General features: G+C 42.4%; 1 protein-coding gene across 6 annotated transcripts in view; it reads left to right on the forward strand.

Annotated features, from left to right (window-relative positions):
* The window catches only part of ARHGAP26 (Rho GTPase activating protein 26), a 470,919-nt gene that overhangs the window by 157,572 nt on the left and 289,894 nt on the right, over positions 1-23,453 (forward strand). For all 6 annotated transcript variants that reach the window (XR_010840265.1, XM_059062235.2, XM_059062236.2 and 3 more), the window contains exon 11: positions 14,969-15,047. Coding sequence is in view for 5 of the 6 variants with exons in the window: in XM_059062235.2 (XP_058918218.1) it covers positions 14,969-15,047 (79 nt within the window). In the remaining variant the exon portion in view is untranslated. The remainder of the gene's footprint in view (positions 1-14,968; positions 15,048-23,453) is intronic.

Raw genomic sequence — 23,453 nt, forward strand, 5'->3', positions numbered from 1 at the left:
CAGCATGAGGTTTTAGAATGTTCCCAGAGTATGTTAACTGTAGCATGTATAAGCATTATGTAGTATCTATTAATGTTTTATTCTATCAAAATATTAATACATGCTAAAGTGTGGATTATTTAAGTTCAAATATGTGGTGTTATGTGATTTTAAAGTTGAATACTTTTATCCTTCAGGCTCAGTGATGATGTTTCACGTTGCTCTGTAGCAGAAGCTGTAGCCTTTAGGAAGTGATGTTTTAGGAGGTCAGTGTTGCAAGCTGATGACATCAGTGTCTCTTACTGTATGGTGAGAACCACGCACACTCAGCATCCACAGGGGTGCTTGTTAGAACTACTGCTGTAGGCCCCAGACCTATATAATCTGACTTTCTGCAAGAGAGACCCTGAAATCCACTTTTTGAATAAGCTCTTCTGTTATCCTCTATTCTTAGTTATAATTGGTGCATTAAACAGCAGGCATATCACAGTACAGTTTTCTCAGAGCACATGAAAGCATTTTCCTTATTAGAAACATAACAAGCAACAGTAAAATAAAACAAAAGCTTAATTCTTAGCCTTGTGGAGGAGAATATAGCTAGTAGTAACGGTGATCACCAGCCTCTGTTACAGATTACCAGGAAAAAAGCAACAACGATAACCACAATAAAACCCACTTTTTTAGTTAACTATGGAGGTGGGGTGAGGGGACCAGCAGTAAGGGAGCACTTTCTGGAAGCTGAACACTGTTTATGTATTTCATGTAATTCTCATGTAATCCTCACTACAGCCCAGGGTGGCTTGTGCTCCAAGTATGTCATGTTACTGAGGAGGAATCTACAGTTTAGAGAATGAGTCTTACCCAAGTTTCAGGTGGGATTTGAACTGAGGATCCTAGGACCTCATTGTAGGGCACTTTGCTGTCTCAAAACTCAGGGTTTTTAGAAACGTTTCGAGTGATAAGCCCAGTGCTATCTGTACTTGGATTTCAGGGCCACCACTGACAATCATCTTGCTGACTGTGAAATCTGATGAGGGCTTTCTCACTCTAATCATTGACATTTGGTGCATAAACTAATGGTGGGTGAACTAAAGCAGCACACTTGCTTCTGTTCCCATATTTCCTGCCCTGTACCCTTCAGAGAGCCCTTGTGTGACTAACAGTTTAAAGAGGCACTGCAGACAGAGCACAGGCCAAGCACAGGGCACATAGTTCCATAAATGCTATGTATTTTTTTTACACCTCTTCTTTTACCTTTTATTCTTAAGATGACACTCATTTCTGTTTATCTCAGGAGACTAGCATAAGTAAGAAATCAAAGCAGTAGTGCCATTTATCAGTTGATTGTTTTCATTGTATCCCAACGCATTGCCGTCAATTTGTTAATCTTCAAGTCCTGCTGGAAAGGGGTTAATCCCTGACATTTCCATCCTCTAGGAAGAACTGTTGTGACTCTGACCCATGAATGAGCTAGAAGTCAAATTAAGGGTTAATCCAGAGCCTAGGGATTTATTTATAGTTCTTGAACTTCTTGTGTCAAAGATCCTCTTTAATACTGTGAATACATTTCAGAACGTTACTTTTAATTCTTACATCTAAGTTCTCTTACAACTTTGACATCACAAACCTAGACCTGTACTCCCTTCTCCGTATCCTCTATTCTTCCATATTGACTTCCACATAATTATATAACTCTGTGTAATTACATCTCATCTATTCCTTTTCTCTAGTGTCTGCCTTTTTTTCTTCCTTTTTCACAGTACTAGTTTTGGAGGGAGGTTCAGACCTAAGAAGATGCTGAAGACCCCTGGACTCTTCTGAGCAAATGTTGCATAGGCTCATATTAGCTCTTCATGCCTTTGGCTTTCTTTGAAGAGGATTTTATTGTTTGCAACATTGATAAGTGAAAGTTAGTAGAAATTCTTGTGACTTCAGTTCCAAACTGAAAAATTGCTTAGACCGAGGTATCATGTCCATCAAATCAATGTGATGCTTCTTTGAATTTCCCTTCTGGTTTTGTTTTTCAATTCATTCTCAGGACTGTAGCATTTAGAATATTATGTGGCTTTAAATGAACATGTGTGGGTTGTAGTAGTTGTGGGTGTTGCTACAGCATTCTCCAAAGAAGAATATTTTCTTATTTTCCTAGAAGATATTTGTTATGGGTTGAGTCATGTACCTCCCAAATTCATACGTGGAAATTCTAATCTTCACTATCTGACAATGAAAATTATTTGGAGATAGGGTCTTTGCAGAGGTAGTTAAGTTAGAATGAGGTGATTAGGGTAGGCCCTAATCCAGTATGACTTATAAAATGGGGTAGTTTAGACACAGAGCCAGACAGGTACACAGGGAGAATGCCATGTGACCATGAAGGCAGAGATCAGGGTGATGTGTCTTCAAGCCAAAGAATGCCAGAGATTGCTAGCAGACCACCAGAAGCTAGGAGAAAGGGATGGAAAAGATTCTCCTTTCCATACTTCAAAAGGGAACCCATCTGCTGACACCTTACACGCTCGAACTTCTAGCCTCTAGACCTGTGAGATAATACATTTCTGTTGTTTATGCCACTCAGTTTGTGGGTCTTTTTACAGCAGCCCTAGCAAACCAATACATTATTGAATAAGAGGGCCTTTCTCACTGAAACAGCCATAAAAGGGGCCCCCGACAGCCTTTTAGATGGATGGCCCAACACACACTCCTTAAACAATCCAATTGACAAGGAGCCCCACTTCACAAAGCAGCCCGTTCATGTAAATTATCTTCCTTATTCTCGATACTCTTTATGCAGCGTAAGCTTTCATTAACTTTTTAAAAAGTCATTGTTTCTTATCCCTTAATAAAGAAGCATTCTTTGGTGCCTTTGTATTACCTTACCATAGAACCAAACATTTGAAAGTTTATATGTTATATTGGTTAATGGACTAAAGAATAGATTTATCATTTTTTCTTTAAAGTGTGTTAACTCTTTTTGAGGGAGCTTAGTGTAAAATTCCTGGGTAAAAATGGGACTTCATCTAAAAGCAGCTGTTAGGGGTAGTGGCGTGTGATACTTACCAATGTCTGTCTTCAGTCACTTTGAACAATTAACTCCACCGTGCAGTAACTTATGGAAATGAATGAGCAAATGTAGGGGAAATATTTGTTTAAGCTAAAGAACCATGGTGGTAGTCATCTCCCAGCATCTCTGCATTTGTTTATCTTTAAGAGATGTCTCACAGATGTATGTGACACATGTGTATTTTCTCCCAAATGTCTTCCAGGAGGGACCACTAAACCATATGGAAAAGAATAGAAACAAAAGGCTTCTTTTTGATGCACTGAATCAATGTAGTCTCTTGAGGGGTGGTGTTTATACTTGGGGAAAGGAAAGAATTAGAATGCTTTATGTTTTCCAGGACTAGCTGACCCCAACAGAAGTCCATACATTTGAAGACATTATGTAGAGTGTTGAGTACCCCATTCCCACTCTCGGTACTCTCCAGAGGTGGGCAGCAAAGGACAACTTATTAGGATGACGGGTACTGGGTGCTAGTGGTGTCACGGGGACCAAGACAAGCATAGTCCTTGCCTTCATGGATCTTACCGTTGATTGTAGAATGGGCAGACACATACACATACATTCGTGCAACTGAAGGTATAAATACTAGTATGTTGAGTGCTCCAGAAAACTTGGAGGACCAGAATGCTGTACGGAAGATGTAACACACAGAAGGACTTCACCCTTCTACCCTTACAGAGAATGATGGCATGACTAGAATGCCCTGAATTTTCATTCCCTCTCTCCTCCCCTCCCTTCCTCATTTATTAACCATAACTACATACTGGAGACTCTACTGACCGTGGCGATATAAAGTTTAATGAAGCATTATGAATCTAATAGACTTTCCTTCTTAAAAGTCATCTGATTTTTTTTGCAAACCAAATCCAAAATCCTCCTTCTGTGAGCCTTCCACGAATAGGTAAAGAGAGACAGCTTTCTTCTGAACCAGTCCCAGCCTGGTGTGTCATACCCACTGTCAACTCTATCCTTGCGTCCCACCGTGTACTGTGTATTTGCACAGTGTACCAGCTTTTCTTTGTATTGGTTGGCTGGTTGTTTAATTAGGTATGTTTTATGTAACTCTGTTCAATTCTAAATAGCTGTCTCAGGTAATTTGCTCCCAGAGGCAGAATAACGTCATTTTATCCAGCTTTTAATCCAGTACTGTGTGCATGTGGTTGTTCAATTTTGTTTTTTATGGTAATGCAATTTTTGAGTTAGATTATTTTGTTCTTTCCTTTGGGACTTTGGTGAAGTACTGTGTAAGAGACTACAGGAGCTGAATCATATTAGTTGATATTTAAACTAAAATTTGAGCTAGTACACACACAATCTGCATTTCTTTATAGGTAGGACAAAAACAAAAAACCCAGGAAACTGGGAGATTGGTAAGAGTAGTGGCGGCTAGAAAGATTAGTGGAAAATCTGAATAATCTACCCCAACCCTCCAATGAGTCACCACTCTTATTTCAAGTCCATTTTTATAGGAGGCTGCATGATGCTGGTGAAAGATCGAGGCAGCCCTAAGTTTGAATTTGAGATCTGCTGCTTTACTAGCTGTGTGAGTCTGGGCTGGTGGTTTAACCAGATCTGTAAGGTGGGGCTAATCATACCTACCTTGCAGGATTATTTTGAAGGTGGAATGCTGTAATATTCTTCCCTGATGTAGTTCTCTGTCGGAAGAGGTTGTTCCTTTGAAGTTTTTCGCTCTACCCTAAAACCTGGGACTTCCTTGTTCTTAATGGTGAACCATAGCTTTGGAGGGGATTTCTTTGAGCCCGTTTGTTTCATTTTGATGGCGTGCCTTTTTCCTATAGTGCCATGACTCTTCAAGTCATCTATAAGCTGAGGGTGAATACAGTTGCTTTAAGTGTATATCCGCAGAGGGGCTGCCAGGGGAAGAATCTGTTTTCAAACTATATATGCGATAACCTGTTATTTATGTACATTTCCTATACAAGATAAAAGGTTTAAGCCCCTCCTTCCAATTTATGGTCCCAAAAGGAAACCGTACTAATTTTAAGTTAAAATAATACTCTTTTAGTTTGGTATGTGGTATGTGTGCATGTACTTGTTTTTGTGTCTTTGTGAGATTGTGTGAGTATTAAGACTGTGTTTTCCAAAAAGAATCATCTTATGTAACAGACTTTGTTTCAGTGCTCAGCCTCTAGATGGCAGTTTTGTATATGTATTAGTAACTATTAGCTGGCCCCATTGAAAATTAGCTGTCCTTTATACATTGACATTTAGTAGTCAGTGGTGTGTGTGTGTGTGTGTGTGTGTGTGTGTGTGTGTGTGTGTGTGTGTGTTTCTGTGGAAGAAATCATCATGCGAATATTACCTCTTAAAGGAAGGGTATTCTAAGTGACTCATTCTTTAGAAATTCCTTTCTCTCACCCTTTTGCGATAGATTATTTCATACCCAGTTCCTGCAGAAGCAAGCATGCTCAGTTAATGTAACTTCTGATTAAACATTACATTTAACCTTGCTTTCTGAGCTCAAGAGTCGGGCTCTTTGCTTCAGGGACAGCTTATTTGAGGATGATGAAAACAGATGAGTGATTGGGACGGTCCAGTGTGTATGCTGAGAACCAGCCAGTCCTGCTTTTCCCTCTTGGTGTGGCCTGTCTTTATCTTTTGCAACAGATGAATCCATTTTTCCTGGTTTCAAACTTCCCCTCCCCTCCCCTTCTCACCCCTTGTTTGAAATAATATTTGATTTTGCCTTCCTGCTGGTTGGTTAGAGTGCTGGTCTCAGTGCCATTGACATTTTGGAGAGGAAATGGCTTTTTCCTTCCTCAGAGGGTGTTCTCCTGCTCTGACTTCCATGATTTGGGTGGGGGTGCAGGGGGCGGGAATATTGTACTTTCTGAATTGCTTCTTGGCTGTTCTGTAAAATGAACTAGCCAAGAAGTTCTTAGAATCTTTAGAATTCATGTGTTTTTAGAATTACTGGGTTTTTTCCCTTTAAAAAAGTTAAATGAGAAAGTATTCGCTGTTTGATTCTGGTTTAAGTAAGAGTAGGGTGTGTTCATTAATAGACTGTGGTGTGAAGTAAGGCAACCTTATTTATATTACTTCTGTTGCTTATTTCTATTCTTATTACTGTTTCTATTCTTTAGCCTGCATAGTGAAATTTGGAGTTTTATTGATTGAGTATACCAGTTTATTTGCCAATTTCTAAATATAAAATGAGTTTATTTTTTAAAAAGCAAAACCAAAATTTTGCTATTACGTAAGTCCAAAGAAAGGAGATGGCTCAACCAGCAAACTCCACTTACCTGCATGTCTGATCATCATGAGATAGAATACTAACAAAGAAAAATTGATAAATGACCTAGAAGATTTCTTGAATTAGAGTATTTTTCATAGTTTGTTATCAAAATAACAAGTGTTTGCATTCCCCCTGAGTGTTACTCATCCTGGCAATTAATAATGCTTTCTCCTGGTGCTGGGCATTGAAATCTGCTTACTCCTATGTCCTCGGGGCCCATGGCATGTGCATCACTGGAACTCAGTATGTTTCATTAAGACCGTGTAACTTAATGTGCCAAAGATGTCTTTGTCTGGGCTTCCTGATGCTTCATGACTTCAGTCTCCTTTAAAATAAAAGTATAGGAAATTATCTGATGTGATTGGCAATATTACTCTTCAGACTATTATCATTGCTATGGTCCTAATTATTTTAGGACCTTTCCTCCCAGGACGTCACTGCTGTAGGTTATAATAGGTTATGGTTCATTCATTCATTAGGGTCAGATCCTTTCTAAATAATTGATTAGAAGCCTGCTTCTGAAAACTTCTTAAGGGTGTGTGTGTGTGTGTGTGTGTGTGTGTGTGTGTGTGTGTGTGTGTGTGTGTGTGTGTGTGTGTTTGGGGCGGGGGGCGGGGGAGAGGAAGTCCCTTCCTCCCTCTCCCCTTTCCTTCCTCCAGAGAGAGAGAGAGACAGAGAATGAAAGAGAGAAGTACCTTCTTCCCCCTCCCTCCCTCCCTCCCTCCTTCCTCCTAAGGAACTGGTCACCCTGGATCCCCAGGGCACAGACTGCCTGCACAAGGGGGCAGTACAGTGTTGTGCTTAAAGCATGGGCCTTGCTTTAGAGTCAGGCAGACTGGGTTCAAGTTGAGGCTTTCCTGCTACCTAGCAGTGCAAGATTGTGCAAGTCACTTCTGAGTCTCAATTTTTAAAAGAAGTATAATGATAGTAATACTTCATTGCAAGGAACAAATGATAATGCAAGCAAAGTCCTTAGCCCGGTGCTTGGCCCGTAATAAACAACTCAGTAAACCTTAGCTGCAGTTGGTGGGCCACTGGTTTGCAACATCTGGTTTCCCTCTCGTGTTCTATTTCTCTCACCTGTACCCCACCCAGGTTACCATGCCATATGTATTCTTCTCATGTGCAAGGATATGTAATGCACAAGGATCGTCAATGGTTGATAATCTCAGAGCATGCATAGTTCTGCAGATTCATAAGTTTTTGTCTCCAGATAGTAGATGAATGTTGCCCTCCTGTGATGACACTGGGTCCGCAGTATTGGAAAAAATGGGAAAGTGTCCCAGGTTCCCCCTTCATTGATGAACTGGAAAGGCTTCTGCTGAGTTGGACTGTGAGGTGCATCAAGAATACAGACATGCATCATTGTTGGTCCTGGTGCATGAGATGATGTTATAACATGTGATGATGGCCTGGGGTGGAGCTCAGGTAGGGAGAGGCAGAGAAGGACGAACACAGACCCCAGAAATCGCAGGCTTGTGGTCCACAGACATGTTTGGTTTGGCTTGAGTTGTTTAAGGCAACATTTTAAAATGGGGAAAATCTGTAAATGTTGATTGTGACTTCCCATGTGCCAGCTGTTTATACGGCTGAATGGCGGATGCCTTCTTTAGGTGGGGTGTGTGCTGTTCACTTTGCTGCAGTCTCCACCATGCCCTGTTGTCCCCCATCATGACAGGGGACAGCTGCCACTTTGCCTTGCATTTGCACTGTTGTTTTTCTCATAGAGGGGAAACCCCCTTTGTTCCTATGACTCTATCAGAAAGCAAAAGTGCAGAAGAATAACAGGCTGCATGTTTTATGGAAAATGAGACCAAGCCTATTTTCCTTGGGGCAGGGAAGAATCTTATCCAGTTTCACTCATTTTGCTTACTTGCCTCATCACTATAGATGTTTGACTCTGTAATTTCATACACACATGGAAGAGATGTCATTCTCCAGGATTATTCTGCATTGGCCATATCTTTCTGTAAATGAAGATCTCCCATATGTTTGTGTAAATGAAGATCTGCTGAAACATTGAACACTTAAAATTGCCAAGGAACGGTTAGGGACTAGTTTTCCAAGTAGCACTTTAAACGCAAAGGACCACTTCCTTTGGTGCTTGCATATCTCTTTTCACCTGTGGATGGCAGTCCATTCTCCAGACCTTCATTGTTTCCCTCTGTCTTCCTATCTAAACGTAGTGAGGTAGGTTTCATGTACAGGCTGTGAGAACATGTGTTTCTGTGGATGCCACAGTCCTTCTTTTACTCTGAACTTGACCCTTAAATGTGCCATAGTGTGGATAGAAGCTGGGGAATGAACTCTTGCCAGCAGAAGACTTATAGACTTATGAATGAGTAAACCCAAGATCTTTGGAGGTCGATTTAGAAAGAACAGTACTGTTAGATTCTGAGTGTGTTTGTTTCAGTGGGGTGGAGTGAGTTAGTAATAGTATTTCCTGGTCCAATAGGAAGTGGGTGAATTGCCAAGCCACTGAGATCACCATTGTTGACTCAGATTCAGGAATAAGGTTAGAGTAGGGAGGCTGTCGAGTAAGCCTGGAATCAGGGCTGGTTGTGATTCTGCTTGCTCCTGGCTGATGAGAAGGCTGTGAGCTGACATCAGTAGTCCCAGATTCCTGGATGTGCCGATAAACTATGTATTGCTTTATGAGGGCCCTTTGTGGAGGCCAGAGTTGGAAGGAGATAGGGCGGTGGGTAGCAGTTTGCCCTGTGATAGGTGAATAACTATTTTCTGCATCACCTATGTAGTGTGAGAGGTGAGGTGCTTAGAGAAAATTGCAGATCCTTGTTCATGCTTCTCAAGCTGATCCAGATATAGCACTAACCAAGGACATATTCAGAGTGAACAGGAGGTGCTGTATTTGATGTAGAATTTTAGGATTGAGCCACAGAAAGGATTGTAAGTCATTTGTTCCTTCTCTCATCTGGTGGGTAGTGGGAGAACCCTGGCAGATTTTCTAGAATTTGCTGAAGACCCCTTCTTTGTCCTAATCAATTATTGGACATTAATTCCCAAATAGGCCACTGTGATGCTTTATTCAGGTGGAAAAAGGAAGTGGCTGTGATGTCAGAACCTGTATGTCAGTCTTTGGCCTGGCTTGCTTTCTGGTAGATGTGTGATTTTTCAGTGCTGTGTGACAGTGTTTGGGGGGTGGGGTCATGCGTATCAGAAGCACCATGGTTCATTTCTTTTCCTTTTTAACCTGCTCTTCTCCCTCCATAATTTTGATTGTACTGCTACTTGCCATCCATTCCTTCCACTGACCTGCCGCTCATTTGCCACTGTGATAACAACTAATTTTTGGAGCATTTACTGTGTGTCTAACACTTTGGAATACCTTATACATATTTCACTTAACCTTCACAACAACCCCATGAGGTAGGCACTCATTATCTGCCTTTTAAAGAATAGCATAGAGTAGTTCAGTTACTTGTCTGCTAGGAAGCACTAGAGTCAGGATAACTACTGAGCTTAGATGAGAAGTAGTATATCTCGGGTTTTTTAAAACTTTTTTTTTTTTATTGAGGTGTAATCAGAGTGAAATACATAAATCTTAAGTCTTTGTCTTAATGACATTACACACACACACACACACACACACACACACACACACACACACACACACACACACACACACACACACAGACTCACACACCTGCGTGACCACCCAGGTCAAGTTATAGAACATTTCTGTTACTCCAGAAGGTCTCCTTGGGCCGCTTCCCAACCACTGCCCCTACTCCTTCCCCAAGACAAAATCATTGTTCTGACTTCAGTCACCACAGATGACTTTTGTGAGTATTTGAACATCATATCAATGGAATCACACCGTTGGTCGTCTTTTGTGTCTGGCTTCTTTCCCTCATTATTATGTCTATGAGATTCATTCACGTTGTTGCAGTAGTTGGTTCTTTTTTGTTGTTGTCTGTTGTTCCATTGTTTATTCTCTTATGAATGGATATTTGGCTTTTTGTTGTTGCAAAATTTGGCCATTATGAAGAAAACTGAGTATTCTCGAATGTGTCTTTTGGTGGATATATGCATTCATTTCTCTAGGGGATACATCTAGAGGTAGAATTGCTAGATCAGAAGGCAGGTGACCATTTAGTTTTAGTAGATATTTCCAACGTGGTTTTATCACTGTATTCTCTCACTAGCAATGTATGAGAGTTCCAGCAACTCTGCATTCTTGCCAGTACTTGTTATTGGTGGTCTTTTGAATGCTCTCCATTCAGAAGGGTGTTTGTTTTATTTCTTTGTGGTTTTAATTTCATTTTCCTGATGAGTCATCATGTTCACCCTGTTTCTTATGCTTGTGACCATTGGTGTGTCCTCTTTTATGAAATGCCTATTCAAGTCTTTTATCCATTTTATTAATTGGGTTCATTTTTTTCCTATTTATTTGTTGGCATTCTTTGCATATTCTGGATATTCATCTCATTGGAGGTAAAAAATCATAAACATCTTCTCTTACTCTCTTAATAGTACCTTTTGATGACTGGAAGTTCTTTATTTTGGTGAAGTCCAATTTATCCTTATTTTTTGTGATTAGTGCTTTTTGCTTTCTTTTACAAAACTCATTGCCTTTTCATCTCTTGGGTATTTAGAGGCAGAAAAAAATGTGGAGAACCACTGCTGTAGAAAGTAAGCCACAGTCACACTGGCCATTATTGGATTCCTGTTTTTGGATTGACTGCCTACAGCGGTGTTCTGAGCCCTCATATTTATGAAGCACTTTAGGTTTCACAGAGCTCTTTATCATTCGCCCTCATTTGATCCCAGGCAGGAGCTCACCAAAGGCCTTGCAGGAGCGTCTAGTCCCTTTTGATGGCAAGAGACGCGGGTGGTCAACACGAGCTCTCTGGGGGCCTCAGTATCTCCACGTTTCCTGTGGCTTTGTGCTTGAGGGCAAAGCATTAGACTGGTTCAGATCCTGGCTCTGTAACTGTGGACAAGGTACTTAACCTATTTGAGCCTTGATCTTCTCATCTGCTAAATGGGATAATGAGAGTATACCTCCCTCATGATGTAGTCGTGAAGATGAAATGTATTAATTAATAGATAATGCTTAGCACACTATCTGGCACACAGTGCTGGGTTATTATTATTATTATTTTTGGGGGGGTTATTATTATTGTAGTTGTTCTTTCATTATATTGTTTGATAGGGTCACAATTGTTTTTTTAAAATTGAAGTATAGTTGACTTAAAATATTAGTTTCAGGTGTATAACGTAGTGATTTGATATTTTTATAGGCTACACACCATACAAAGTTATTATAAAATATTGACTATATTCCTTGTGCTGTACATTACATCCCTATGACTTATTTCGTGGTTTGTACCTCTTAATCCCCTTCACCTATTTTGTCCCCCCTCTCACTCTTCTTCCCCCCTTGGTACCCACTAGTTTGTTCTCTGTATCTGAGGGTCACAATTCTTTGCAGAGCTGGGAAGAGCTCTGATCATTTACTCCATTTCTCTTTTATTGTGTCATATTTTCCTTTTCTCATTCCATACTCCCACCTCGTGAGTTCTGTCTCTTTCCCTCTCTTTTTCTTGCCACTTTTGTTATGAAAAGCCAGATGCATTTCAGAAATGAACTAAATTGATACCTGAATGAAAGCATACTGTCTTACAGGGACTGACATGGAACGTGTAGGGCCATTGAGAGTTTTGCTTGTTTTCTTTTGTTTTGAGGGATGGTGGTTAGTAGGGGCATAGGGACAGTAAATATGGAAAGGAAGTTAACTGCTTGATTCCAAAATAAAGTTGACCAATTTACCTTGGTTCTAGGAATTACACACATAAGAGATTTATGTAATAGTGGTTTAAGTTGTAATAACGGAAAAGAAATTTGAAGGTGAGTGTTTTCTAGATGCCTAGAAAGGATAGTACATACAGATCCAGATGTACATACACCAGGCTAAGAGAAAGTTTTCTGAACTTGGGGTGATAGGATTAGAATCAAGTGTGTTAAATCTACTTTATTCAGTTCTCCACCACCCCCTCCCACAATAAAAAAGGGGAACAAAACCACATGTGGAAAAGAATGTATATTTTGATATTTCTTCTCGAAATGAAAACAAATCCTGTTGACTTTCCTGCTTACTAAGGCCAAGTGGCCCACCCTTCATAGCCTCTGAGTTTGTCTGAACTTCCTCTTTGTGGCTCTGGATAGAAATTTCACACTGTGTGCCATGAAGTTGATGTGACATTTGCGAGGTCCCTGAGACCTTGGTCTGCTAGGCAGCTATTGTGGTCTCACTGTTTGCTGGTGAACACCTAGCAGGAAATGAACTGGAGACACATTGGCATGTAGAGAGTAGCTCTGCCCCAGCGGGGAGAGGAAGGTGTCTTTGCTCTCCAGTGTGGGGGGAACAGGAAGGAAAAAGGGGGGTGTCTGGGTGGGCAGAGGGGCCTTGGACCTAACTGTGCCTCAGGATCATCTGGGGAGATGGTTAAAATCCAAGTTCGCAGGCCCAGCCCCGAAGTTCAGATTCAGTGAGGTGGGGCTGGGCTGAGTACCTCTACGCTAAGGGCATGCATGATTCTGAAGCCAGGGGTCCAGGCACAACAACGTTTAGAGCAACACACAGAGGTCCAGGCCCAGGGACTAGAGAGTTCCACAGTGGACTGCAGCTTTGTAGACTTTTTATCTCAAAGCCGTTAAAGCTTTGTGTGTGGCTTTAAGGTGGAAGAGTAGAATCAGTCCACCCAGCCCCTGGCCGTAGGGTTGTGGCTGCCAGAAGTCTGCAGATGCCAGCGGGGCAGGCATACTGGATGCGCTGATAGTGGTGGGAAATGGGCACTTGGGCCTGAGAATGAGAATTTCTGAGAAGAAGAGGGAGTGTCCTGGCCGGTGCAGGGAGTCACTGTGTCTTCTGAGTCACTGTGTCTGGGTGCCAGCACCCAGTGTGGCCTTCACAGGAGTGACTGCCCTCTCCTGTGAGCAGTCACTCACAGGGGAATCAGCGTCCATCCCATCACCTGCCTCTCATCCACCCTCTTACCCCCGCCACCCCCCACTGCCCCTCCCTCCCTGTCTCTCTGTCCACCCCGCCACCTTGTTCACCACCTCACGCACTCACACCCCAGTGGCCCTCATCCCCGGCCCCTCTCTACTTACATGATCCCATCTTTGAAAACTTTTTTTCTTCAGGGATGTTGAGGGGTGGTGACTGAAAAGATCCAAGTGTGATATTTAAAATACATTCAACATAAGTGTTAATAGATCTAGCCTATTCATTGGAACTATGGAAATAAGCCAGGAACAGTGACTATAGGTGGGTTGAATGAACAGGCTTTGGTGCTTGTGGGCCCAGGCGTGTGCTGCAGGGCATCGCGGAGCTCGTTTCTGTGTGTGTGTGTGTGTGTGTGTGTGTGTGTGTGTGTGTGTGTGTGTGTGTGTGTGTGTACACTCTTCCATGATCCTGAGCACTGCTGCAGTCTTAATTCTTGCTCAGTGGACTTCGGCCTCCCTTTTAGGCTTTCTCAAACTTTAAAGATGAGGATTTCAGTCATTATTTCTTAACTTTTTGTGGGTTGCAGTTTGAATTGTTTGTCCGGAAATATACATATACATTTGGTGGGGGATGGTGGCTTATAGACTCTCTGGGGCCCATCTGTGGACCCTAAGTCAAGAACTCCCGCATTAATGAGCATAGAGGGCTTGTAACCCCTTCTCCCAAGTTCATGTTTGTGGCACACACCTCTTCTTGTGTGACATCTGTAAGGGGTACGCAACAAACACCATTTGATATTGTGTGCATGCTTTCTGAAGGGTTTGTGCTCAAGTTGAAAGAACAAGCAGATTTCAAGGAGAGAGTGAAAAGAACTAATGCATGTAAAGACCTTAGCATCTGGGCTTCCCTGGTGGCACAGTGGTTGAGAGTCCGCCTGCCGATGCAGGGAACACAGGTTTGTGCCCCGGTCCGGGAAGATCCCACATGCCACGGAGCGGCTGGGCCCGTGAGCCACGGCCGCTGAGCCTGCGCGTCTGGAGCCTGTGCTCCGCAATGGGAGAGGCCACAACAGTGAGAAGCCCGCGTATGGAAAAAAAAAAAAAGAAAAAAGAAAAAAGACCTTAGCATCTGCCATGGTAAAGATTCACTTAAAAATGCTGTATACATTTAGTATAATCATAATTATAACGTCCATTACCCCCATAAGACGTTTTCATGTCAAAAGCAGTTTAGAATCATTGGACTAGATATTAGACCAGGATCCCTCCAGCATGGATGTTCCCCCTCTTTTTAATGAGTCCAATAATTCTCTTCACTTAAGAACGTGTTTATTGTACTCCTACTGGGAGTAAAGTACCCTAGTGAGCATTTTGGAGAAGAGGAATGAATATAATCTCAAACGCCAAAGGGAATCACTTGACTCCTCTGTGTCCCTTACCTGTATGTAGAGTCCTGTCTTCTGTGTTTCTTCCCACCTCCCTGAGGGAGGTGGGCTTATTGAGAGGGATTTGGGGGTGATAGCTTTGCTTTCTGAGGCTGGAAGGTGGCTCTGAAGAGCTGAGGGGTGCTCTCTGTCTCTGTGCCGTCAACTCTAGCAGGCTCTCACTCGGTCACTTAGATGTTTCTTTAAGGCTCACCTTCATCAGGATCTCTCTACCTGTGGTGCTGGGTTCACATCCGTGTCCTCATTTCTTTGCAGGCCCGGAGTTATCACCATGCAGGCATTGTCTGAAGAGGACCGGAGGCTCTGGATGGAAGCCATGGATGGAAGGGAACCTGTAAGTAACAATTCAGGGAAGTAGAGCAAGAATAAAGGTCCCGAGTTGTTTGTTGTTTCCTTAGTGCAGTGATTTTTGCCGTTGCTCTAAATAAAGCCTTGGGCTCTTGAGACCAATGTACCAGAGGGACTTTTTTTTTTTTTTTTTTTTTTTTTGGTGGTACGTGGGCCTACTGCTGTGGCCTCTCCCGTTGTGGAGCACAGGCTCTGGACGCGCAGGCTCAGCGGCCGTGGCTCACAGGCCCAGCTGCTCCATGGCATATGGGATCCTCCTGGACCAGGGCACGAACCCGTGTCTCCTGCATCGTCAGGCGGACTCTCAACCACTGCGCCACGAGGGAAGCCCTGGAGGGACTTTTTTAAATTCCTGGACTGATGTTTGTGGATATTGACACTGCTTCTGTGTAGATGCAACTCCTGAGCTTTGGCCTCTCAGTCTAAGGCATGGGTCCTGCACAATGCCACACCAGAGACCCCCCCCTTCACCGAGGCAGTTGTAGCACCCCGAGGACTCTTAGAGGAAGCACAGTCCAGTCTGGCTTACTGAATACCTGTCGATGCTTCCACAAAGTGCAGCGCAAAGCGTTACCTCAGATCCATTGTAACAGGTTAGATGATGATAAAAGTGTATACAGATGGTGCAGAACCTTTACTCATTGCCCTCTGGTTCAGCCTCCCATTGCCGTAGTTGGCTCATATTCCATTATAAGCAGTGGGATTACCCGGGCCCATGAAAGGAATTAAGCCTAGTAATGTGACCCATGCTCCCATTTCAGAGATGCTGGTCTTTGCTGGGTGATGTAATTTTGTGGTTTTTCTGCATCTTGTGACATGTGAAACCCACAGAAAACCCTTGGGGAAAGTCCCTAGAATAACAGTAGTCATCTTAATTTGTGGCCAAGGATCTCAACCCCAGTATTCAGCAAATCTCAAGGTTACAGAAGTAAGAGTACGGTCTAACCATGTCCTACCACTAAAAGATAAAAAGAATCCACATTGTCAGAGGGCCAATAATTGGATCAATAATGATCACTTACGAAGGTACTGTCAAAAGGGGGAAATATGTGCAAGGGACATGAGGCATGCATAGCCTCCATTGACTGTAGAACTCTGTGCATCAAGTGGGGTGTCCAGTATAGATGATTCCAGTTCATTTGTGTGTCTCTTTCTTAGCCTACCCTGGTTAGGTGGTCTGTATCGATTCATGTCATTTTCTACTTAGGTATTTTGTATCCAAACATGGAACTCAATACAGGCAACTAAGCATAAGCAAATAACTGGTGTTTGTATAACATTTAATAATACAGAGCAAGATTTAAAGAACTATTTAAAGATTTAGGTGCAGTTTGCTAAACTCTAGTTAATTAAACATTATTTAATCATAATTCTTCTGCTGGGCTAAAATACAGGATACCCCTGATTTTCCCCGAATACTTTGTTACTGATAACTTTTGATAGCTCTCTCAAAAGCAGATACACATTTCTACCTTCGGGGCTTTGTGGGCACAATAGCTGCTTGATGTCATAGGCCTTTGGAAGCAGTTTCCTAAGTAGTCCTTCATATCTTTGCTGTTGTCACCTACCGTTAGTTGTGTGTAAGGCACAGATTTGGCACATGACATCTCTTAACCCATTTATTCCTCTTAGTGCCTTACAAAGTAAATGTTATGATTCCATTTCACGGATGAGGAAACCAAAACTTAGAAGAGGTTAAATAACTTGCCCCAAGTTACACAGATTGTAAGTGGCTATATTACTAGGGTACAGGCTAGGTCGCTATAACAAAGAGACTTCAAAGTGCAGTGGCTTAAATAAGATAGAAGTTTATTTCTGTCTCAGAGTTCAGAAGTGAGCAGTCTGTGCCTAACAGGGTCATTGTGCTGAGACAGGCTGGGACCTGGGACCCTTTGCTGCAGTGCTGCAGTGCTTGCACCTGGACACACCTCTCCTCGAGCAACAAAATACAAAGACACTATAAGGGACTGAAAATAACTGAGTGCATGCGCAGTTGGGGTAAATTGTGGACAAAAGATAAAAAGAGGCCAAAAACCTCATAGCCACTTTTGAAGAACCCAGAGCAAAAGCAGGGGGTCGGGAGCAAAAGCCCGGTACTGCACATGCCTCCTGCACACAACACCACCTAAGGGGTGGGCAAACCACCTAAGCTACCCCTCCAGCCTGACCCCTGGACACACCCCTAACCTCACCCCATATAAGGAGCAATCTCGACCCCCCTCAGGGACCTGTTACTTGTTCTCCTTCCCCCTCACCTGCTGCAGCAGTGGACCCAATAATGCCTTGCCTGAATTTCTTGTCTGGCCTCTAGTCATTTTCTATTGATTGGGGAAGGCCAAAAACCCTGGTCGGTATCAGTGCCATCCTCAACCCATGGCTTTCCATGTTCCATTCATTTCCAATTTCGAGGCAGATAATGGAGATGAGAGCATCTGGGAGCCAGAAGATGCACACCTCACTTCTTTTGGCCCCCAAATAATTACATGGCCACAAGTATCTCCCAAGGAGGATGGGAAGAGTAGGCTGAACATAGGCAGCCATGGGCCCAGCCGGTACCCAGGGGATCTTATCACTTCAAGGAGGAAGAACAGAAACTGTGGGGTGGCTCACAGTTTCCACCACAGTGGCAAAGCTAGAATTAGAACCCATATCTAGCCCTGAATGTCTTTGGTTTTCATCTTTAATAGAGGTAAAATGTCAAATTGCCTTCTAAGAGTCCTCACTCAGTACATTTTTACAGTACTTTCTCTGACTCTCTTGAATGTTTCTTCAACTCATAAGGGAGGAAATACCCAGGAAGAAAAATCCTGTCAGGGCATACTATTCTTCGTATGAGTGAAAAACCCACGTGTGTGTGTGTGTGTGTGTGTGTGTGTTCCCTCCGATAAGCTGGAGTTCTAAAACTGCTCCACTCACTGCATTTTTAGCCTCCCTACCTCCCTCTCCCACCACTTGATATTTGTCCTCTGTCTGCATATGCTTGGTTTTCTTACTAACCACCTTAGTTTTCCTGTAGATTAACATCTGGCCTCTGCAGATGGAAAGTGTGCTGTTGAGAGAGACATCTCCTTGCTCCAGAATGTGCACATTGAAACAAGTTTAAGCACAAATAATTGTCTTCTAAACATAATATAAATTTATTTCCTCTCAGCAACATAGAGTTTGCATTGAAAACCACACCTCCGTGTGCTTTTAAGTTTCCTAAAGAGAGAGAGAAAAATACAGACATGTGATGACAGTATAATTGGCAGGAATATTAGGCCTAATTTTGTCTCCCATTGCTGAGAGCCTCTAGGGAGCATTACCGGAGATATATACCCAGTAGACAATTAGCAGCTCCGGCTTTAATCACCATCTCCCTAATTAGTTAAAGCTGTCCCCTTGGGAGTTTTGGTTTTGGTAAGGGAGCAGAAACCTCTTTCTCTAGCAGATCTTAGAGTATTTCCCTTACTTCAGGGAGATGTTAATGGAAGCACCTATCTTTTGTTTTTATACTTACAGCTCGGTTGTTCTGTGATTGATTATTCAGTGTTGGATATTTTCTTTCTTTTTTTTTTTTTTTGGAGCCGTTGGTAATCTTGGTTTCCACCCTTTTTGTTCTTGCATTGTTCAATAACACCTCAGGATGGTTGGTGGGAAAAAAAAAACCGTAAATGAACCCCGAATCAGTTGATTTTACAATGTTTTAGTTAATTGTTAAATAAATTACAGTTTTTAGCACCCAGTGACATTCTAGTCTAAAGAAAAGTCAAATGTCTTTATGTTATTGATGGATATATAATGGAGGAAGAAATTAGAGTTGTGTTACTATAATGAGCATTATGGTTTTGATCCATGTGATGAATTTGAATTCAAATGAAGGAAACCCAATTCAAATTTGTCTGAGAAAAAGCTGGAATTATTGGCTTACATAACTGAAAAATATTGGGGTACAGTAGTTCTGGCCCATCTGAATCCAGGGGCTTCCATAATATTTGCAGTTGGTTTCTTCTTTTGTATTGGCTTCATTTACAAGAGTTTCTTTCTGTGTAGTGGTGATATGCTTCCTAACTGTTCCAGGCTTACATCTTATTATCAAGAACAGGAACCAGGAAACTTTTTCTGTAGTGGGCCAGATAGTAGTTTAAGCTTTGGGGGCTGCATGGTCACTATGGCAGCTATTCAGCTTTGCTGTTGTAGCTCAAAAGCAACCATAGACAATATGCAAATGAATGAGTGTGGCTGCATTTCAATAAAACTTTATTTATAAAAACCGGTAGAAGGCCAAATTTCAGTCATGGCGTGATATCCCTGGTATCTAAGTATAGGAGAAAGAGAGCTTTGCCTAATAATTCCAAAGAAGTCCCATATTTGAATTTTAGTGGACTAAATACTTGGACTACAGGATGGGATAGGTGAATTGACCAGATGTGACCCACCTGCCCACTGCACTAGAACTGTATAAACGGTGGAGGAAGGTTGGCTTCCCCTGAGGAGAAATCAAAGCATTGTTATGTGAGGAAGGGCAGTAGCCATGAGGTAGACAAAAAGGACACAGTTTCTCCGACTCTGATATCTATACTCCATTAAATTTTCAGCTCAGAGAGCTTGTTCTTTGATACTTGGCCAGGAGTGAAAACCACAAGTTTACCCTGAACATCATACTTCATGGTGAAAGACTAGATTCTTTCTCCCTAAGAATGGGAACCAGGCAAAGATGTCCACTCTTACCACTCTTATTCAGCATGGTACTTGAAGTCCTAGCTAGTGCAGTAGGGTAAGAAAAGAAAAAAGGCCTACAGATGTTGAAATGTTTCTGCTGGATTTTCTTCACTTTCTACTAAATCTGGGTTGACAAGCTATAGAGTCACCATTCCAGCCACATAAGCTTTCATTTTAATATTCTGTGGCCACTGTCTCAGGCTTGAGAGTAGACTTTCCATATTAAATGGGACACGGAACCTTAGTTCAAGGGGCATAAATACTGCAACCAGGAGAAATTTTAGAGACAGCAAATTTCCTTTCTCTTGGCTCCTTATAACTGAAGTTCTCTCCTTTTTTCTTTGTATATTGCTCATAAGCATGTTCACTAAATTAAACGAGCAGATTAGAATCAGTACCAGTCCACCGTCATTACCAACACATATACACCCAACCTGATGTATTTATTATTGTCTCTCCCCCATATGGAAAGATGACTCAGCATGTCAGTGGGACTAATAGGGTAACCTGGAGTCTCAGAACCTGGACCACTCTAATCTTTAAGCTGTATTCCCATATATTCCCACAGCTGTGATTAGTGGTGTGTGTCTGGAAGTGCTTCTCTTACCTCCTTATTTTAGAGGTATTAGTCTTCCTTCACACCCAAAGATTCTTTAGTAAAATTAAATATTTCTCCACTTTGAGCCAGTACTTGAATCTCTTTTGACATCCAGAAAGTTAGAAAGTTGGCAGATGCCAGAATTATGTGGAATTAAATTAAGAGGGAAGAAAGAGGTGGTGTAGCATCAAAGATTGTGTGTAAATACATATATTCGTTTGAAGCTATGAAATTGCCACTTTTGTAAGTCAAAAATGGCCAGATATTGGCGAATTCATATGGCTCAACCTCCTAATTGTGCAGCAGAATGAAGCCCACAGCCAGGCCTGTATCACCCCCTTATTTATATAAGTGGGAACACTACCTAAAAAGGCCAGTCAGTGGTTGATCTTGGGTCAGTAATCCAGGTCTCCTAACTTCCAGCTCTGTGCTCTTTTTACTACAACCTGTGCACTGCTGAATTATTAGGAAGTCATAGTTGAATGGCATCTACCCATCCTTTTTAAGTGGAGCTCCTCTGTAGTGGCTGCTGCTATGGAAGAAGGAAAAAAGGGGAGATTAAGGAAAAACCACTCTTTTAGCAAGTGGACAAGACAGCATGGCTTCCTACTGCTCACCTCCTTCCATTTTATGACCTTTTTTTTTTTTTTTTCGGCCATATGTGGGCCTCTCCCGTTGCGGAGCACAGGCTCCAGATGCTCAGGCTCAGCGGCCATGGCTCACGGGCCCAGCCGCTCTGCGGCATGTGGGATCTTCCCAGACCAGGGCACGAACCCGTGTTCCCTGAATCGGCAGGCGAACTCTCAACCACTGCGCCACCAGGGAAGCCCAACCTCCTTCCATTTCAGTCCTTGTGGACTTTGAGACTGAACAAAGTGTGCCCTTCTCTCAACCTTTCTCTACTAAGCCCAAGTTCCAGTCCGTGAGTTCTTAAACAACTCATAGAATAAATGGGCAGTTGCATTGCATCTTACAGTCTGCACCTGATATCCGAAAGAGTGAGCTGTTTTTTAAAGGAAAAAATAAGATTGATGACTGTTCAGATGAGATCCCATGGTCAGAGGCAGAATGTCATGGTGGTTAAGAATGTGGGCTCAGGCAACCCGGCTTTAAATCCCTATTCACCACTAATAGCTCTCTAACACTGGAAAATGACCTAGTCCCTCTGAGCATGTTTCTTTGCCTACAAAATGGTGATAATAATAGTATCTTTCTATAAGATTGTTTTGTAAGGACCAACATATAGGTAAAGTGCTTAGCACAAGGCCTCTACATGGTGAAGTGCTCTTTAAAAGTTAGTTCTCGGCTTCCCTGGTGGCGCAGTGGTTGAGAGTCCGCCTGCCGATGCAGGGGATACGGGTTCATGTCCCGGTCTGAGGGGATCCCGCGTGCCGCGGAGCGGCTGGGCCCGTGAGCCGTGGTCACTGGGCCTGCGCGTCCGGAGCCTGTGCTCCGCAACGGGAGAGGCCACAATGGTGAGAGGCCCGCGTACCACACACACACACACAAAAAGTTAGTTCTTACTATTATCTTTTTGGAGAGCAGCGGCAGGGATACCTGAATTCTCTTTCTAGCTTTGTTTCTAAATTACTTGGCTCATTTGAGCACAGAGTTTACTTACCTTGCCCGGGCTTGCCAAAGTGCAGGTCAGGAACTGCTTTCACTAGTATGGAAAATGTGATTTCATTTAGCAGTCAGTCTGAACTTTCAGGCTATGAGTTGGACAAGCATGAAGTAATCTTTAGCCTCATTTGCTATGATGCGGCCCAGGCCTGGTAATTTGTAATCCCAGTTGTATGCCAGGCTCAGCTCATCACTCTACCACTGATGCTTACATTTTCCTTTCTTAGTAAAATAAGCAATCAAAGGAGTATGGATGGTTAGGAAGGTGTGGGTGGAATTGCTAAGCTCCTGTGTGGTGATGCAGGTCTCACTTCTTTCTGAGTAGAAGGGTGGTTTGGAAGGATACTTCCGCCCATTTTGTGAAAGCTCTCTTTGTAACGTCACATAGAATGAACTGATGAAGCATCTGAAAGCAAGGTTCCTAATTTACTTTCCATTTCCCCACCTCCCACCCCCACTCAGCCCCAAGCTTCTGGGAAATTGGATTATACCTCCGTGTTACTTGTTTGTGTTTCTTTTTCTCTTACTGAGTTAAGAAGCTGGTTGCAAGCTTCATCTTTGAATCATGTGAGTGTTTTTATATAGGTAGAATTCATAACAGTACATATACTATCACACCAGTGTGCTCAAGTCTTAAAAGAAATTTAGTAATATTTACATCTTTCTTTGTTCCCTTTGGTTAGATGTCCTTTAGAACAGTTTCTCATGAAAATCATAGAATAGTTAATTGAGGAGCCTGAGCTACAAGTTGGGAGAAAAGAGGAGGAGTTTAGGTGAAATTGTTTTGTGATGGAGAGTTGATGAAACTCTTCTAAGAAATGGAAATGTTGATGGCCAGAAGATTTTGGCTTGAACCTTACAATTTAATAACACACTGGTAGTGCTTACTCAGGTCCTAATCATTCTTCTTTTAGCATTTAGCAAACATTTATAGATTGTCCACCAATTACCTTGATGAACAATGAGGATACCAAGATGAGGAAGGGCCACATTAATAGAAATTTCATTTGTTTGCTGCAGTTTCCCCATTGCCGAGCACAGCGGCTGGCCCAGCGTAAGCACTCAGCAAATACTTGTTGAAAAACTAGAGTCAAAACTAAGGGGAGAGCCGCATAGCACAGGGAGATCAGCTCTGTGCTTTGTGACCACCTAGAGGGGTGGGATAGGGAGGGTGGGAGGGAGGGAGACGCAAGAGGGAAGAGATATGGGAACATATGTATATGGATAACTGATTCACTTTGTTGTAAAGCAGAAACTAACACACCATTATAAAACAGTTATACTCCAATAAAGATGTTAAAAAAACCAACAAACTAACTAACTAAGGGGAGGGGTTGAGGATGACTGAGATTATTTTTCTTTGCGAACCATGTTGCTTCCATTACTTGACACTGTGTGGGTAGATTTGAATTCCTTGATTGTATAGTTCATTTAGATACATATCTACTTACTTGTACCAGAATTTAGCCG

Source organism: Kogia breviceps, chromosome 4, assembly GCF_026419965.1.
Source record: "Kogia breviceps isolate mKogBre1 chromosome 4, mKogBre1 haplotype 1, whole genome shotgun sequence".
Classification (NCBI taxonomy): Eukaryota; Metazoa; Chordata; class Mammalia; order Artiodactyla; family Physeteridae; genus Kogia; species Kogia breviceps.